Source organism: Cherax quadricarinatus, chromosome 21 (genome assembly GCF_038502225.1).
Source record: "Cherax quadricarinatus isolate ZL_2023a chromosome 21, ASM3850222v1, whole genome shotgun sequence".
NCBI classification, from domain to species: Eukaryota; Metazoa; Arthropoda; class Malacostraca; order Decapoda; family Parastacidae; genus Cherax; species Cherax quadricarinatus.
This window is the reverse complement of record NC_091312.1, coordinates 6,338,086-6,357,832: the sequence shown is the minus strand read 5'-3', so window position 1 is coordinate 6,357,832 and position 19,747 is coordinate 6,338,086. Positions and strand designations below refer to the sequence as shown.

Genomic DNA, 19,747 nt, shown 5'->3' with positions numbered 1-19,747 from the left:
CCATGCATTTGCCCCCACTGTGAAAAATTACCTAATTGAAAAGAAATTAGACCTTAAGTGCCTCCTGGTATTAGACAATGCTCCTGGTCATCCTTCAGACGTGGCAGAGCGACTTTCTGCGGAAATGAGCTTCATTAAGGTCAAGTTTTTGCCTCCTAATACCACTCCTCTCCTGCAGCCCATGGACCAGCAGGTCATTGCAAACTTCAAAAAACTCTACACAAAAGCTCTGTTTGAAAGGTGCTTTGTAGTGACCTCAAACTCAATTGACTCTTAAGAGAGTTTTGGAGAGATCACTTTTGCATCCTCAATTGTGAAATCATTATAGATAAGGCTTGGGAGGAAGTGACTAAGAGGACCTTGAACTCTGCTTGGAAGAAACTGTGGCCAGAATGTGTAGACAAAAGGGATTTTGAAGGGTTTGAGGCTAACCCTGGGAATCCTATGCCAGTTGAGGAATCCTTTGTGGCATTGGGGAAGTCCTTGGGGTTTGAGGTTAGTGGGGAGTATGTGGAAGAGTATGTGGAGGAGGACAATGAAGAACTAACCACTGATGAGCTGCTAGATCATCTTCAACAGCATGAGGCCACACCTGAGGAAACTGCTTCAGAGGAGGGAATAGAGAAATTGAAGAAGTTGCCTACTTCAAAGATTAAGGAAATGTGTGCAAAGTGGCTTGAAGTGCAAACCTTTTTTGATGAAAATCACCCTCACACAGCTATTGCAAGCCGTGCTGGTGACTATTACACTGACAATGTTGTGAAACACTTTAGGAAAGTCAAAAAGGAATAGGAGGTACAGGCCTCTATAGACAGCTATGTTGTGCGACAGAGATCCAGTGTCTCTCAAGCTGGTCCTAGTGGCATTAAAAGAAGAAGGGAAGTAACCCCAGAAAAGGACTTGCCACCTCAAGTCCTAATGGAAGGGGATTCATTCCCCTTCTAAACACTAAGACCATCAACACTCTCCCCTCCTCCCATCCCATCAATCATCACCAGATCTTCAATAAAGGTAAGTGTCATGTAACTGCGCATGTCTTCTTCAGTTTGTGTGTATTAAAATTAATATTTTATGTGGTAAAAAATTTTTTTTTTTCATACTTTGGGGTGTGAGGAATGGATTAATTTGATTTCTGTTATTTCTTATAGGGAAAATTAATTCGCCTAACGATAATTTCGCCTAACGTTGAGCTCTCATGAACGGATTAATAGCGTTAGGCGAGGGTCCACTGTATATATACGTATTACAAGCCACCGTGTTTGACGTGCATATACTCATAAATTCAAATCAAGCAGGAGAAAGTTGGTAGGCCCACATGTGAGAGAATGGGTCTGTGTGGTCAGTGTGCACCATATAAAAAAAATCCTGCACCATGCAGTGCATAATGAAAAAATAAAAAAACTCCTTTTTTAATTAAAAAGCCAACTTTCTGGTCTATTTTCGTATAGTATTTATGGTTGTATTTTCGTTTGTTGGTCTCATTTGATAGAATGGATAACGTATTATTGAAATAGAGGTGATTCTGATTGGTTTTACTATGAAAAGAACCTTGAAATGGACCTCAAAGTAGGGGAAATGTTTGAGTTTTGCCGATGTTCAAAAGTAAACAAATGATGTCATTGTCCAATTAATGTCCAACTAGCCATTCTAATATGCAGTCATGAATGGGTTGACATTATTTATACAATTATTACAATATTGCAGTAGTCTGCATAAAAGTAAATCTTCTATTTTTTGTTTGAATAAAAATTCAAAATAGAAAGCAAGAGTAATATCAGAGGGGCCTGGAGACATGACTGATGAACAAAGAAAATGTTAGTTTAGAGCCAGGAATGTCTGCATTGCTCATTCTGGACCCTATTTTGAAACTGGCATATTTTTTAATTTGCATGAAATTGGCCAAATTGCAAAATTCTGACCATGTTATTGGGTACTTGAAATCGGTAAATGGGCAGTTTCTTGTGCTCAACTGATAGAAAAAAATGGAGTTCTAAAGAAATAGCTATGAGTTTGGTCGACTGGAACAAAGGAATTAGCCAAAAATAGGGCTCAAATTGGGCAAAATCACCAATTCATAAATATCGCTGAGGTCACTAACTTCACAAGAGTGTAATTCCGTAAGTTTTCCATCAAATTTCGTACTTTTGGTGTCATTACCACTGAGAAAAGATTCTCTATTATTTCATAAGAAAAATATTTTTTTTTTTTTAAATTTTTGCGACACCAGGAGACACCTCAGGATTTGGGGTTAAAGGAGGGGTTTGGGATATTGGCTGTTAGGAGGGACATCTAAACTGTCATATCTGAGTGCCTCTGGAAAGACAGTGATTATGTATGAATGATGGTGAAAGTGATGAATGATGAAAGTTTTTTTCTTTTTGCTTTTTTCTTTTTGGGTCACCCTGCCTTGGTGGGAAATGGCCTGTGTGTTAAAAAAGAAAAAAATACATGCGCACACACACAACAATGACAATACGAGAATGACATAGCAGCGAAAGCCAAATCTGACCCGAAGCTATTGTACACCCACATCAGGAGGAAAACAACAGTCAAGGACCAGGTAATCAGGCTGAGGAGGGAAGGAGGGGAGATCACAAGAAACGACCCTGAAGTATGTTAGGAGTTCAACATGAGATTCAAAGAAGTGTTCACAGAGGAGACAGAAGAGACTCCAGACAGACAGAGGTGAGTTATACACCAAGTGTTGGACACAATACATACAACCAAAAACGAAGTGAAGAGGCTGCTAAGTGAGCTAGATACCTCAAAGGCAATGGGGCTGGATAACATCTCTCCATTGGTCCTGAGAGAGGGAGCAGGGGTGCTGTGTGTACCACTAACAAAAATCTTCAACACATCTGCTGAAACAGGGTGACTACATGAGGTACGAAAGACAGCAAATATAGTCCCAACTTTTAAAAAAGGAGAGACACGAAGCATTAAACTACAGACCAGTGTCACTGACATGTATAGTAGGGAGCATTGAAATTTTGGTCAAAGCTGCACTCTTCAGGCATTGTTCCTTATATACTTCTTAGATTCAATGCCAAATATGAAGCTGATTGGTTGAGGTTTAGCCTAAGCATTTGCAACTGAAATTTCTGAACAAGTCTATTACTGAGTAGTGCAGCACAGTGTTTTATGTACTGTATGTATGCACTCTGCACTATTTATAAACATTAACTAACTTTCTCAGTGATTATGCTGGAATTGCCATTGCTACTGCCACCTTAACCTTTTGACTGTTTTGGTCATATATAAACGTCTTACGCACCACTGTTTCGGACGTATTAATACTTGTAAATTCTAGCGGCTTCAAATCAAGCAGGAGAAAGCTGGTAGGCCCACATGTGAGAGAATAGGTCTGTGTGGTCAGTGTGCACCACATAAAAAAATCCTGCAGCACGTAGTGCATAATGAGAAAAAAAAACTGACCATTATTTTGGATTAAAACGCCCACTTTGAGGTGTATTTTCGTATAGTATTTATTGTTGTATTCTCGTTTTCATGGTCTCACGTGATAAAATGGAAAACATATTACAGAAACAGAGATGATTTTGATTAGTTTCATGATGAAAACGGCCTTGAAATTGAGCTCAAAGTAGAGGAAATGTTCGATTTTTACCAATGATCAGAAGTAAGCAAATCACACCACACATCCAATACACATCAACTGGGGAGTCTAACATTCCTTCATTAGTGCACTGATATTATTTATACCATTTTTGCAATAATATAGTAGTCTGCATAACTTTAAATTTTGTATTTTTTGTATGAATAAAAAATCAAAATAGAAAGCAATAGTAATATAAGAGGAGCCTAGAGGCATGACTAATGAACAGAGGATATGTTATTTTAGTGCCAAGAATGTCTACATTGTTTATTCTGGACCCTATTTTGAAATTGTCATATTTTTAAATTTGCGTGAAACTGGCCAAACTGCCAATTTCTGACCACTTTATTGGGTAGTTTAAATTGGTAAATGGGCAGTTTCTTATACTCAACTGATAGAAAAAATGGAGCTCTATAGAAATAGCTATGAGTTTGGTCAACTGGAACAATAGAATTGACGAAAAACAGGGCTCAGAGTAGGCAAAATTGCTGATGCATATATGTCGCCGAGACCGCTAACTTCACGGGAGTGTAATTCCGCGAGTTTTCAACCAAATTTCGTACTTTTGGTGTCATTACCATCGGGAAAAGATTCTCTATCATTTCGTAAGAAAAAAATTTTTTTTTTTTTCTAATGAAATGATAGAGAATATTTTTTTTCTTACGACAGTTTCAGAAAGGGGCCTGCGACATTCAAAGGGTTAAGTAGGCATTCCATAACAATGGTCCAAGCATGCTTCCCTGTGGAACACTTCCCCCGGTAGGATGTCTTGCTGACTCTGTCCCAATGAGAACTACACAAAGATCTACCTTGAAGGTGGTCAATGGAGGAGACAGTATGAAGTCTGCAATTACCAGTGCTTGCAGTTTTGCCAAGAGGCCCTGGTGCCATACTCGATCAAAAGAACCAGCAATGTCCAGTGTTACCACACAGTTGACTTTGGATTCATCCGGTGACTGGTGCCACTTAGTGGAGAGGTTTAACAACAGATCAGCAGCAGAGTAACCTTTCCTGAAGCCATATTGACGGTTGCAAAGTAGTGAGTGGTAGTAGTAGTGGTGGTCCCATCTTGTCGATTTAGAGGCTAAATAAGTTCATTAGGCAGATAACCTTACATCTGATACACCCTTGAAGAGTTTCGAGAGTTAATCTATTCTCTGAGCCCAGCCATGGGCCAAGCTTGTCTGGTGTTTGCCTGGTCAACCAGTCTGTTGCTGCTGGAGGCCCACTGTCCCACATATCCATCACAGCCTGGTTGTTCAGGCACCTGGTGAAGATACTTGTCCAGTTTCCTCTTGAAGGCTTCTACACTTGTCCCAGCCATATTTCTGATATCTTCTGGTAAGATGTTGAAAAGTCTGGAGCCCAGGATATTGACACAATGTTCCCTTATTGTCCCCACCACACCCCTGCTCCTCACTAGGTTTATTTTACACTTCCTTCCATATCTCTCACTCCCGTATGTTATGGCAGTGTGCAGATTTGGGACCAGGCCCTCGAGTACTTTCCAGGTACAGTGGACCCCCAGTTCATGATATTAATCCGTTCCTGAGAGCTCATCGTAAATCAAAATTATCGGAAAGCGAATCAATATTCCCCATAAGAAATAATGGAAATCAAATTAACCCTTTGACTGTCGAAGGGCCAAATCCTGAAGTTGCTTCTGGTGTCGCAAAATATTCGAAAAAAAAAAAAATTATTTTTTCTTATGAAATGATAGAGAATCTTTTCCCGATTGTAAAGACACCAAAAAAACGAAATTTGATGGAAAACTGACGGAATTACGCTCTCGCGAAGTTAGCGACTTCGGCGATATTTAAAAATCGGCAATTTCGCCCACTTTGAGCCCTATTTTCGGCTAATTCCGTTATTCCTGTCAACCAAACTCATAACTATTTCTTCAGAACTCTATTTTTTCTATCGATTGAGTACAAGAAACTGCCCATTTACCGATTTCAACTACCCAATAACATGGTCAGAAATTTGCAATTTGGCCAATTTCACGAAAATTAAAAAATACGACAATTTCAAAATAAGGTCCAGAATGAACAATGCAGACATTCCTGGCTCTAAAATAACATTTTCTTTGTTCATCAGTCATGTCTCCAGGTCCCTGTGATATTACTCTTGCTTTTTATTTTGAAATTTTATTCAAACAAAAAATAGAAGATTTACTGTTATGCAGACTACTGCAATACTGTAATAATTGTAAAAATTACATCAACCCATTCATGACTGCGTATTAGAATGGCTATTTGGACATTTATTGGACAATGACATCATTTGTTCACTTTTGAACATCGGCAAAAATCAAACATTTCCTGTACTTTGTGCTCCATTTCCAGGTTCTTTTTATAGTAAAATTAATCAAAATCACCTCCATTTCTATAATATAGTTTCCATTCTATCAAATGAGACCAAGAAAACGAGAATACAACCACAAATACTATACGAAAATAGACTACAAAGTCGGCATTTTAATTAAAAAAAAAACGGTCGGAGTTTTTTTTTTCTCATTATGCACTGCGTGCTCCAGGATTTTTTTTATGTGGTGCACACTGACCACACAGACCCATTCTCTCACATGTGGGCCTACTAGCTTTCTCCTGCCTGATTTGAAGCCGCTAGAATTTATGAGTATATGTACGTCAAACACGGTACCTCGCAAACGTATATATACGGCCGCGACAGTCAAAGGGTTAATCCGAGCAAGACACCCAAAAGTATGAAAAAAAACTTTTACCACATGATATATTAAGTTTAATGCAATATAATAATTACAATAACAATAGAATAATCACAATAGAATAATTGACACTTACCTTAATGAAGATCTGGTGATGATTGATGGGATGGGAGGAGGGGAGTGTGTCGAAGTTTTTAATGCTTAGAAGGGGAATCCCCCTCCATTAGGACTTGAGGTAGCAAGTCCTTTTCCGGGGTTACTTCCCTTCTTCTTTTAATGCCACTAGGGCCAGCTTGAGAGTCACTGGACTTCTGTCGCACAACATATCTATCCATAGAGGCCTGTACCTCTTGTTCTTTTATGACTTTTCTGAAGTGGTTCACAACATTGTCAGTGTACAGGTTGCCAACACGGTTTGCAGTAGCCGTGTCAGGGTGATTTTCATCAAAAAAGGTTTGCACTTCAAGCCACTTTGCACACATTTCCTTAATTTCAATAGTCATTAGCATCCTTGGTCTCGATGGGTTGGCACTAGAAGCTTTCTTGGGGCCCATGGTGACTTATTTTGCAGAAACAAGCACCAAAAACAGTGATAATATGGATAATATAGAATGTACTGAATGCATCCTTAGATGCACGCACACTGGCTGGCTTGTAAACACTGGACACGTCTCGTACGAATCATATTGCATACCGGGTTTTGTAATGGGAACCGAGGCAAATTTTTTTGCGATATAATGCTTCGGATACAGGATTTATCGGATACCGATGGTTTCGCGAACCGGGGGTCCACTGTACAGTATATATTATCATGCATCTCTTGTATACCTTGTCTGTCCTTGACCAAGGATCACCAGGTTTTGGAGCAGGGCTTCATCGTAAGCCATGCATGTCATAAGAGGCGACTAAAATGCCAGGAGAAAGAGGCTAGTAACCCCTTCTCCTGTATATATTGCTAAATTTAAAGAGAGGAGCTTTCATTTTTCATTTTAGGTCACCCTGCCTCGGTGGGATATGGCTAGTTTGTTGACAATCAAAATAAACACACACACACATTTACTCTTTAATACATCAGCCATCTCCCACTGAGGCAGGGTGACCCAAAAAGGAAACACTTTCACCATCATTGAACACTCACCATCATTCACACAATCACTGTCTTTAGAGAGGCGCTCAGGTATGATTGTTTAGATGTCATTCCAAACAGCCAATATCTCAAATCCCTCCTTTAACCCTTAAACTGTCCAACAAGATCTACATTCACATGCGTAGTGCTCCAAAAGTAGATCTACGTTTTTTTACATATTTTCAAATACAGTGGTCCCTCGCTTTTTGTAGTTCTCGGCAATCGTAAATTTCGCCCATCATAGGGGTATTTTCGTATAAACATGGACTCGCTTTTCATAGGTTGACTCGCGAATATTAGTTCATCCAGGACGCATATGCACGGTGTGAGCCGGGGTGGCCTCCTTACCCAGCCAGTCTGGCATTGTTTACCAGTGAGTGAAGGTCCCCTCAAGTGCTCCTACGAAATATTTCATAATATTCCACTCATTTTAGTGCTTGCAAGTACTAAATAAGCTACCATGGCTCCAAAGAAAGCTTCTAGTGCCAAGCCTGTGGTAAAGAAGGTGAGAAATATGTACAGTGACAAAGTCTTGGGCCATTTTAGGGAAGTGTTAAAGAGACGCCAGAAACAGAGCTCTCTCCACAGTTACTTTGCGAGACAGGACTAGAGTGACTCTTAAGGTGGTCCAAGTGGCATTAAGAAACAGAGAAGAGAAGCAACCCCAGAGAAGTAATTGGTACCTGAGGTGTTGCTGGAAGGGGATTCCCCTTCCAAACTGAAAACAATCCAATCTCTCTCCTCCTCCAGTCTCCCATACACTAAGAAGAATCTCCAATAAAGGTAAGTGTTACGCTGTTAATGTTTCATTCATCATTTCCTATTGTATTGTTTATGTACTACATGTATATTTCATGTAAAAAATTTTTTTGTTTTAATACTTCTGGGTGTCAGGAACGGATTAATTGTATTTACATTATTTCTTATGGGGAAAATTGATTCGCAAATCGTAAATTTCGTTTATAGTAACGGCTCCAGGAACGGATTAATTACGAAAAACGAGGGACCACTGTATAACAAAAAAAATGTAGATCAAAGTTTTTTACATGTTTTCAAAAGTAAAAAACAAAAGAAGATCTTCGTTTTTTTACATACTTTCAAATGTTGAAAAAATATAGATCTACGTTTGGACAGTTTAAGGGTTAAAGGGCAGGCATTCTACAGACCACAAAATACTTAGACTTACCTCTCTGCCTTATCAGAACGTTCATGGCGGTCACGGTCAGCAGTCATCTTCCTCATCACCGACGTTGGTGTAAATGCCAAAGGAGATTGTGATTTAACACCAGACTTGCTTGGAGAACCATCCTGAAATTATGTATATCATCTTCAGTGAGTGATTCCTATGTGTACATGAGCACTTGACATTTTCAATTAAACAACTGGACAAAAAAGGATGAGGGGAAAAGGGAGGAAAATATGGGAGAGGAGAGCAATGAAGTGAAGTCAGGAGGAGGAATGGGAAGGGAAAGGTATGAAGGAGAGGAAGCAGTATGGGGAAGGAATAAATTAAGTGATGTACAGTAGTAGAGGAATGCAGAAAGATTGTGGCTGGGGCAGGAAAAGAGGATCTGCAAAGCAATGAAGATGAGCAGGTAGGGAGGGGGCAGGAGGGATGAGAGAGGCCAAGATGATATTTCATTTTTATTGAGAGCTGTGTATATTAGTCCAAGCATTTGTATAATAGCGTCATTCATCTAAACCCAAACTAGCAGGGGTTAAGTATGTTGTTGGATGTAATGTAGAAGTAAAGTCACTTGTGTGTTATTTTTTTGAATATCTTGGATAGTAAGGGCAAGTTTGATATGAGCCTATAGTTGTTCAAGTCAGTTGGATCACCACCTCTGTGGATTGGGGAGACCCTTGCGGTCTTGAGTATAGATGGGAAGGTTGAGGATGCTGCAGATTTGTTAAACATTGTTGCAATAATGGGTGACAGCTCATGTGCAGCTTTTTTATATATGAATGGTGGCAAGTTATCTAGGTCACCTGCTTTGTTTTTTAATGATTTAATGACGAGTGAGACTTCAGTGGAATTAGTTGGAGCTAGAAATAGAGTATCTGGGTAGTTGTCAGTGAGGTACTCATTCGGCTGGGTATTTGAGCTGGGAATTTGACTTAGTAGCCTTGATCCTACAGTAGAGAAGAAGACATTAAATTTATTGGCTGTGTCTATAGACTGTATGAGAGGTTCAGTTTCTCTCTCTTTTTCCAGATGGTTTCCTAGAACCCAAAATTTTGGAGAGGGTTTGCCAGGTGCTTTTCATATCACCTTTTATTTCAATAAATCTATTTTCATAATACATTTGTTTTGATTTTCATATTAGTTTTGCAAGTACTGATGTGTATCGTTTAGTTAATTCTTTAGTAATTAGGCCTAATCGGAACTTTTTCAAGTTGGTGTTTTTTATTAATAGATTTGAGGATACTTTTTGTTAGCCATGCACTGTTTAGTCTCTTTTCCATGATCTGTTTCATTTTGATTGGACAATGCTTGTTAGAGGTGTTTAGGGTTTCATGTAAAAAAATTTTGACATCGTTGTCAATATTATTGCTGTCAGGTAGCTCTGTCTGCCAATCAATGGCACTTAGTGCTAGTATTAGGTTGTTTACTGATGTCTCATCATGCAGGTGAAATGAAATCTTTGTTTCTTGAGGCAATTTACATAAGTTGGTTATGAGAAAGGTAGGGTAGAGGTCCGTGGTGTTGTCTGTGATTATAGGTGCTTGCAGTGGGGATATCGTGTTGGTCCAGATATGGTCAAGTAATGAGGCACTTGTCTCATAAGAACACAAGAAAGGAGGAACACTGTAGTAGGCCTGTTGGCCCATACTAGGCAGGTCCTTCACAAATCCAACCCACCAACAGAATAAACACTACCCAGGCAATAAACTTTGACAATTCTATTTACTCATGCACAAGTCCCTCTCAAATCCAACCCTTCTCACTCATGTACTTGTTCAATCTAAATTTGAAACTACCCAAGGTTTTAGATTCGATAACCCATCTAGGCAAACCATTCCAGTCATCAACTACCCTATTTCCAAACCAGTCCTTTCCTATATCCTTTCTAAATATAAACTTATCTAATTTGAATCCATTATTGTGGGTTCTCTCTTGGAGGGATATCCTCAAAACCTTATTTATATCCCCTTTGTTAATACCCATCTTCCACGTATACACTTTGATCATGTCTCCCCTCATTCTTCATCTTACAAGTGAAAGTAGTTTAAGGGTCTTCAATCTTTCTTCATAAGGAAGACTTCTAATGGCATGTATTAATTTAGTCATTCTATGCTGAATGTTTTCTAATGAATTTATGTCCATTCTGTAGTATGGGGACCAGAACTGAGCTGCGTAATCTAGGTAAGGCTTTACTTAAGATGTATAAATCTGTAATATAACTGCTGCATTTCTGTTGCTTACACTTCTTGATATAAATCCCAGTAATCTGTTTGCTTTATTACATAAGCTTAGGCACTGCTGTCTTGGTTTAAGGTTGCTGCTTACAACAACCCCAAAGTCCTTTTTGCAATCTGTATGGCTAAGTTCTACATTATTTAACTTACAAGTGCTAGCATTATGGACACTCCAGAGCTTCAGAACTTTGCAGTTATCCACATTGAACTTTATCTGCCATTTTTCTGACTAGGTACTGAGTTCGTCTAAATCCTCCTGAAGTTCCATGATATTTACGTTTGAATCAATTATCCTAGCTATCTTTGTGTCATCAGCGAATTTGCTCATTTCACTAGTAATTCCCTCATCAAGGTCATTAATATACATTATAAACAACAACGGACCTAAGACTGATTCCTGTGGAATGCCACTCGTTAAAGACCCCCACTCGGATTTAACCGCATTTAAGCACACACACTGCTTCCTGTCCATGAGCCATGACTCGATCCATGACAGCACTTTTCCTCCAACCCCAGGAGCTGCCACTTTCTTTAAGTTTTTGGTGCAGTACTCTATCTAAAGCCTTACTAAAATCGAAATAAACAATATAAAATTCTTTATCATGATCAACGGGCTCAAAAGCTTTACTGAAAAAAGTTAGTAAATTAGTTAGGCAGGAACAGCCCCTCATGAATCCATGCTGAGTGTCATTAATCAAATTATGCTTATCAAGATTATTTCTTATACAGGTCCTCCATCACAAATCCGGCATCATTGGGACCTGTACTGTGCCGGATTACTGAGTTTGCCGGATTACAGAGAGGTTAGGTTAGAATACACTTAATAAAATTAACCAACTTGATTTACACAAAGTTCATTGAACATCGGCAAAAATCAAACATTTCCGCTACTTTGAGCTCAATTTCAAGGTACTTTTCTTCATGAAAGCTATTAAAATCATGTCTATTTCTGTAATATATCTTCCATTCTATCAAATGAGTCCAAAAAAATGAGAATACAATCATAACCATACGAAAATATACTGCAAAGAGGCGGCTAATGGCTGAAAAGTGAACTCCCTTATTTATCGTCCGTCTTTTTTTTATTTTTGTTGTACGTTAAGAAGCATCTTTCCATCATACATTGCCCAAGTTTCAATGAGATAGCCCAGAAACAACCAAGAAAAAAAAAATATTTACCAAAAATCATGTATGGCAAGCCCATGCCAGGTACTGGAAATAAGTCACTTGGTCTGACTTTTCTGGATTATCCTAGGTTCTCTATACATACACTGATAAGTATGATAATCTATGTAACTTTATTTGTGTATACCTTAATACACTTATTAACTTCTAGTCTGTCAACTGAGTACAAGAAACCACCCATTTACTTGTTTCAACTACCCAATAAAGTGGTCAGAAATTGGCAGTTTGGCCGATATCACACAAATTTCAACAGATGCCAATTTCAAAATAGGGTCCAGCATAAACAATGCAGACATCCCTGGCACTAAAATAACATTTTCTCTGTTCATTAGTCATGGCTACAGGCCCCTCTTATATTACTCTTGCTTACCATTTGGAATTTTTATTCACAAAAAAATAGAAGATTTACTGTTATGCAGACTACTGCATTATTGTAATAATTATATAAATAATGTCAGCCCATTCTTGACTGGCAGGCGGACAGGTATTGGACGGTGACGTCATTTGTTTACTCTTGAGATTCGCTAAAGAATAGAACATTTTTGCTACTGTGAGCGCAATTTCAAGGTACTTTTCGTCATGAAAGCAATCAAAATCATATCTATATCTGTAGTATATTTTTCATTCTATCAAATGAGACCGAAAAAATGAGAATATAACCATAAAAACATAAAAAAATATACTGCTAAGCGGCCGCTAATGGCCGAGAAGTGAACTCCGCTATTTATGGTCTGATTGCTTTCATTTTTGGTCTACGTTAAGAAGTATCTTTCCATCATACATTGCCCAAGTTTGAATAAGACAACCCAACAAACAACTGAGAAAATAATAATAATAATAATAATAATAATAATAATAATAATAATAATAATAATAATAATAATAATATCTTCATTTACTAAACGTACAAGGTATACATACAGGCCTAGCTGACATCAGTGACATACTACTGTATATGCGGGCGGCGATATATTTTTCAGCTTGGTGATGCATTCATTGGTAGGGTGGTGCTGGCTGCAGACACCACAGATTACTCTGTTCGGACAGAGTGCACCCAGGTGTCCATAACGCTGGCACTTGAAACAACGAACTGGTTCTTCCATGAAGGTCTTGATGTTGTACCTGCCCCAAGAACCAAGGTCAAGCTGGGATGGCAGCGGTCCTACATGCTGTATGAGGACCTGTCAGGTTGGTGCATTGCCTGCTGTCTTTGCCTTGAGACGTTGAGCTGACACCACACTGGCCTGAGCTGCTACTGCCTCGATGGGCATCATCAGCGGGTATCGCATCACTACATCCTTGGTGATCTTTTGCCGAGAGTCCAGTTCCTCTAGGGTGAAGGAACGATCTGTCTCCATGACTCTCTTCAAAGTGGTGTACATTTCCTTGTTGAGAGGAGTCAATATTGATTCTCCCCTCTAGTAGAACCATATCTTGAACTTCAGGTTGCGTTGTGATTCCAGGTATGAAATAATGCCATAGTGGGTTCTGTGCTCCCAGTAAGACTTCACCTTGAATTTGCCAGGTGGGTTAAGCTGGTCTGCCTTCTCCTTGGACAGACGGCACTTTTTGTTGTCCACAGTGATCCATCCTTCTTGGTTCTCGTGGGATGGGGTGTTTATTCCCTCCCCTGTTTCCATATTCGGTCTCACTGGTTGGAACTGTCAGACCTGCTACAATGTGAGCAGGATCTTCCTCTGATGACACGGAGTGATCTCGCAACTTCTTCGCTAGAACTGCACCCCACATTTCCAAATCCGAGTCCTCCGTCATGTTCATCGAGCATTGTGGCCTCTTCTTTTCGACAGAAACCATGTGCCTATCTAGTGATAAGGTAGGGTACTTAGTAAACTGAGTGTGTAACTGAGTGGAGTTGAAGTGACAGAAGGTGAGATGTAGGCCACTAGTACAGGTAAGAATGTTGCCATTGGGAGGTCGCGTCCCTCTCAAATCCAGCCATTCTCACTAGCAGAATTTGTCCAAGTTGTTTTCTGTTCTGTACCAAGATACCATTGTGTTGCAGTGTCTGACAGAGTGAATATTAAAATGGTATAAAATACCAACAGGTTGTTAGGTAAGACACATATGCAACGGTTAGGTATCTTTATTTCGAAACGTTTCGCCTACACAGTAGGCTTATTCAGTCGAGTACAGAAAAGTTGATAGAAGCACAACAGATGTGAAGACTATGTAATCAGTCCATCACCCTTGAAGTTTTGAGGTGGTCAGTCACTCACTCTGGAGAAGAGTATTGTTCCATAGTCTGAAACAATATGGAGTTGAAGTGTCAGGATGGAGCCTTATATACCACCAGGAGGTGAGATGTAGACCACTAGTAGAGGTAAGAATGTAGCCATTGGGAGGTCACGTCCCTCTCTAGTGGCCTACATCTCACCTCCTGGTGGTATATAAGGCTCCATCCTGTCACTTCAACTCCATATTGTTTCAGACTATGGAACTATACTCTTCTCCAGAGGGACTAACCACCTCAAAACTTCAATGACTGGTTAAATCGTCTTCACATCTCTTCTGCTTCTATTAACTTTTCTGTACTTGACTGAAGAAGCCTACTGTGTAGCCAAAACATTTCGAAATAAAGATGCCTAAGTGTTGCATGTATCTCTTACCTAACATACTAGGCAGGTCCTTCACAATCCATCCCACTAACAAAATATTTGCCCAACCCAATTTTCAAAGCCACCCAAGAAATAAGCTCTGATAACTCTATCCACTAGTAGGTAGTAGGTTGGTAGACAGCAACCACCCAAAGAGGTACTACTGTCCTGCCAAGTGAGTGTAAAACGAAAGCCTGTAATTGTTTTACATGATGGTAGGATTGCTGGTGTCCTTTTTTCTGTCTCATAACATGCAAGATTTCAGGTATGTCTTGCTACTTCTACTTGCACTTAGGTCACACTACACATACATGTACAAGCATATATATACACACTCCTCTGGGTTTTCTTCCATTTTCTTTCTAGTTTTTGTTCTTGTTTATTTCCTCTTATCTCCATGGGGAAGTGGAACAAAATTCTTCCTCCGTAAGCCATGCGTGTTGTAAGAGGCGACTAAAATGCCAGGAGCAAGGGCCTAGTAACCCCTCCTCCTGTATAAATTACTAAATTTAAAAAGAGAAACTTTCATTTTTTTTTTTGGGCCACCCCGCCTCGATGGGATACGGCCGGTGTGTTGAAAGAAAGAAGAACTCTATCCACTCTCATATGCAAGTCCCACTCAAATCAAACACCTCTCACTCGTGTATTTATCCAACCTAAATAATATCCCAATAATTAGGCTTTTAAAGGGCCTGATGTAAATAAATCATGTAATATCACAGTCACTAGCGAAATGGTTATCAAACAGATTGACCATTTGAAGCAAAAAAAATCGCCAGGTCCTGATGAGCTTTTTTCAAGGCTTCTTAAGGAATGCAAAATTGAACTCTGTGAACCTTTAACTAATATTTTTAATTTATCTCTTCAAACAGGTGTAGTGTCTGAAATGTGAAAGATGGCTCATGTAATTCCTATTTTTAAAGCAGGGGACAAGTCATTACAGTGGAACCTCAAAAATCGAACTTAATCCGTTCCAGGAGCTAGTTCTAAATTCGTAAAGTCTGAAATTTGAAGCAGTATTTCTCATAAGAAATAATGGAAATACAATTAATCCATTGTTCCAGAAACCCAATATTCACAAAAAAAAAAAAAATACATTTTATAGAGATTAATTACAGTTTTACATACACACAACAAATGCTATAGTCTTTAATTATGTATAGTAATATAAAATAACATTTTTACTTACCTTTATTGAAGATTGGTGATGGCATCTGGAAGATAGGGAGGAGGAGAGAGGGAGTTGGGGTTATTGTTTGGAAGGAGAATCCCCCTCCATGAGGACTTCCGGTATCAAAGCCCTCTCTGGGGTTGCTTCCCTTCTCTGTATTTTAATGCCACTAGGACCAGCTTGAGAGTCATTGGACCCCAGTCTCACAAAATAACTGTCCACAGTCGTCTGTTTCTGTCTCACAAAATAACTGTCCACAATCGTCTGTTTGTCTCACAAAACTCCACAGTCGTATGTTTGTCTCAAAATAATTGTCCACAGTCGTCTGTTTCTGTCTCACAAAATAACTGTCCACAGTCTGTTTCTGTCTCACAAAATAACTGTCAACAGCCCTCTGTACATCCTGGCAAGCTCAACAAGTCTCACTCCAATCTCGTACTTCTGTATTACAGTGGACCCCCGCATACCGTTGGCCTTACATAACGTTAAATCCGCATACCGATACATTTTATCGCTAAGATTTTGCCTCGCATACCGCTAAAAAACCCGCTCAATGCTGTTCGTCCGAGACGCGTCTAATGTGCAGCCTGAGCCAGCCTCACATGTTCCGCCGGTGGCATTGTTTACAAGCCAGCCTCCGCGGTAACATCCAAGCATACAATCGTAACATTTCGTATTATTACAGTGTTTTTGGTGATTTTATCTGCAAAATAAGAGACCATGGGCCCCAAGAAAGCTTCTAGTGCCAACCCTGTGGTAAAAAGGGTGAGAAATATTATCGAAATACAGTGGTACCATGGTCAACTGCTGATCCTGCTGCTGCTGTAGCACTGTCAGCTGCTGCTGCTGCTGTAGCACCGTCAGCTGCTGCTGCTGCTGTACCACCGTCAGCTGCTGCTGCTGCTGTTGTAGTACCGTCTGCTGCTGCTGTAGTACTGTCTGCTGCTTCTGTAGCATCGTCTGCTGCTGCTGTAGCATCATCTGCTGCTGCTGTAGCACTGTCAGCTGCTGCTGCTGCTGCACTGTCAGCTGCTGGTGCAGCACTGTCAGCTGCTGCTGCACTGTCAGCTGCTGCTGCAGCACTGTCAGCTGCTGCTGCTGCTGTAGCACCATCAGCTGCTGCTGCTGCTGCTGTACCACCGTCAGCTGCTGCTGCTGCTGCTGCTGCTGTTGTAGTACCGTCTGCTGCTGCTGCTGCTGCTGTAGCATCGTCTGCTGCTGCTGTAGCATCGTCTGCTGCTGCTGTAGCACTGTCAGCTGCTGCTGCTGCTGCACTGTCAGCTGCTGCTGCAGCACTGTCAGCTGCTGCTGCTGTAGCACCGTCAGCTGCTGCTGCTGCTGTACCACCGTCAGCTGCTGCTGCTGCTGCTGTTGTAGTAGTACCGTCTGCTGCTGCTGCTGCTGTAGTACCGTCTGGTGCTGCTGTAGCATCGTCTGCTGCTGCTGTAGCATCGTCTGCTGCTGCTGTAGCATCGTCTGCTGCTGCTGTAGCATCGTCTGCTGCTGCTGTAGCACTGTCAGCTGCTGCTGCTGCTGCTGCTGTAGCACTGTTGTTGGTGTGGCTTATTGAGAATACCAAGAAACAATTAACCCCAGAGGGTTAGCCACCCAGGATAACCCAAAAAAGTGTGTCATCGAAGACTGTCTAACTTATTTCCATTGGGGTCCTTAATCTTGTCTCCCAGGATGCAACCCACACCAGTCGACTAACACCCAGGTGAACAGGGAAAAACGCCTGGAACTAGTTCTCATATTGGTGAATTTAAAGCCAGCAAAGGTTGGTTTGAGAGATTTACGAATCGCTCTTGCTGGATCAGTCAGCTGTTGCTGGATCAGTTAGCTGTTGCTGGACCAGTCAGCTGTTGCTGGATCAGTCAGCTGTTGCTGGATCAGTCAGCTGTTGCTGGACCAGTCCGCTGTTGCTGGACCAGTCAGCTGTTGCTGGATCAGTCAGCTGCTGCTGCACCACGGTCAGCTGCTGTTGCACCATCAGCTGTCTCTGAACATGACTCGTCCCGAACCTGTCCGTCCAGCCTGAGCGCCTGCCTTGCCGTCACTGTTTACAAGTCAGGGTGGCTGGTTGCATGCATACATTCAATACATTTTGTATTATTCCATTATTTATAGTGCTTGTAACTGCTAAATAAGCCACCATGGGCCCAAAGAAAGCTTCTAGTGCCAACCCTGTGGTAAAAAGGGTGATAAATACTATCGTACCACAGTCAGCTGCTGCTGCACCACAGCTGCTGCTGCACCACAGCTGCAGCTGCACCACGGTCAGCTGATAAATTGGACCAGTCAGCTGTTGCTGCACCACAGCTGCTGCTGCACCACAGCTGCAGCTGCACCATGGTCAGCTGTTGCTGCACCCAGCTGCTGCTGCACCATGGTCAGCTGCACCACAGCTGTTGTTGTTGCTGCACCACCATCAGCTGTATTACTCGAAGATGTGGAGAGTGTGTTGTTTATGTGGCTTAACGTGAAACAATTACCGAGAAACAATTAACCCCAGAGGGTTAGCCACCCAGGATAACCCAAGAAAGTCAGTGCATCATCGAGGACTGTCTAACTTATTTCCATTGGGGTCCTTAATCTTGTCTCCCAGGATGCAACCCACACCAGTCGACTAACACCCAGGTGAACAGGGAAAAATGCCTGGAACTAGTGCTCATATTGGTGAATTTAAAGCCAGCAAAGGTTGGTTTGAGAGATTTAAGAATCGTAGTGGCATACACAGTGTGATAAGGCCTGTTCTGGAAGAAAATGCCAAACAGGACCTACAGTACTCAGGAGGAAAAGGCACTCCCAGGACACAGTGTCTCATCAGTCATTGCTGCATCTTCAATAAAGGTGTCATTTATTCTTCATTTAGTATAGTAGTACATGCACAATATATATTGTGCATGTACTACTCTACTATTGTGCATGTATCCTTCTCTTTGTGTGTAGGAAAATGTGTATTTCATGTGGTAAAAAAAAATTTTTCATACTTTTGGGTGTCTTGCACGGATTAATTTGATTTCCATTATTTCTTATGAGGAAAATTCATTCGCATATCGATAATTTCGCATAACAATGAGCTCTCATGAACGGATTAATATCGTTATGCGGGGGTCCACTGTATTTCCTTTTTCACATCTATGGTGTTTCTCACTTTCTTTACCACAGGGGTACTGCTAGCAAGTTTCTTTGGGCCCATGGCAGCTTATTTCACAGCCCCACAAGCACTAAACACAATTAAATAATTGTAAAATGTGTGAATGAGATCGCAGGTTAGTGTTCACTCAAAGCATAAACAAAGCTAGACTGCTCACGGCGCCAGCGCCGGGACGCGGACAGAGCAGGCCAGCGGACAGATCCTGTACCCGGCGGTCCGAAAATAGGGGCACGTTTGATAATAGGGACACAGTTTGCCCAAAAAAATGGTCTTATTTTCGAAACGTTCGATATGTGATACGTTCGATTTATGAGGTTCCACTGTACCATCAAATTACTGCCCAATAAGCCTAACCTCAATTGTAGACAAATTACTAGAGTCAATTATAGCTGACAGGACAAGAAGCCATCTCGATAGGCATAATTTGACGAATGATACTCAACATGGATTCACCAGGGGCCGTTCCAGCCTAACTACAGTGGACCCCAGCCTTACGAATGCATCGCCTTATGTTAAATCCGCCATACGAAGCATTTGAACGCAAAAATTTTGCCTCGCCTCACTGTAAAAAACTCACCTTACGTGATTCGTCCAGGACGCATGCCACGTGTGGCCTCAGCTGCCCCGTAGGTGCCAGTGTTTACAAGCCAGCCACAGCAGTCGCATTTAAGCATACATTCGGTACATTTCATATTATCACAGTGTATTTAGTGCTTGTAACTGCAAAATAAGTAACCATGGGCCCCAAGAAAGCTTCTAGTGCCAACCCTGTGG

At 40.9% G+C, this 19,747-nt stretch overlaps 1 protein-coding gene across 7 annotated transcripts in view; it reads right to left on the bottom strand.

Moving 5' to 3' along the window:
* Window positions 1-19,747, bottom strand: part of LOC128689190 (eukaryotic translation initiation factor 4E transporter-like) — a 317,681-nt gene that overhangs the window by 93,177 nt on the left and 204,757 nt on the right. For all 7 annotated transcript variants that reach the window (XM_070087137.1, XM_070087142.1, XM_070087138.1 and 4 more), the window contains one exon: window positions 8,612-8,733. In XM_070087137.1, the coding sequence (XP_069943238.1) occupies window positions 8,612-8,733 (122 nt within the window). The remainder of the gene's footprint in view (window positions 1-8,611; window positions 8,734-19,747) is intronic.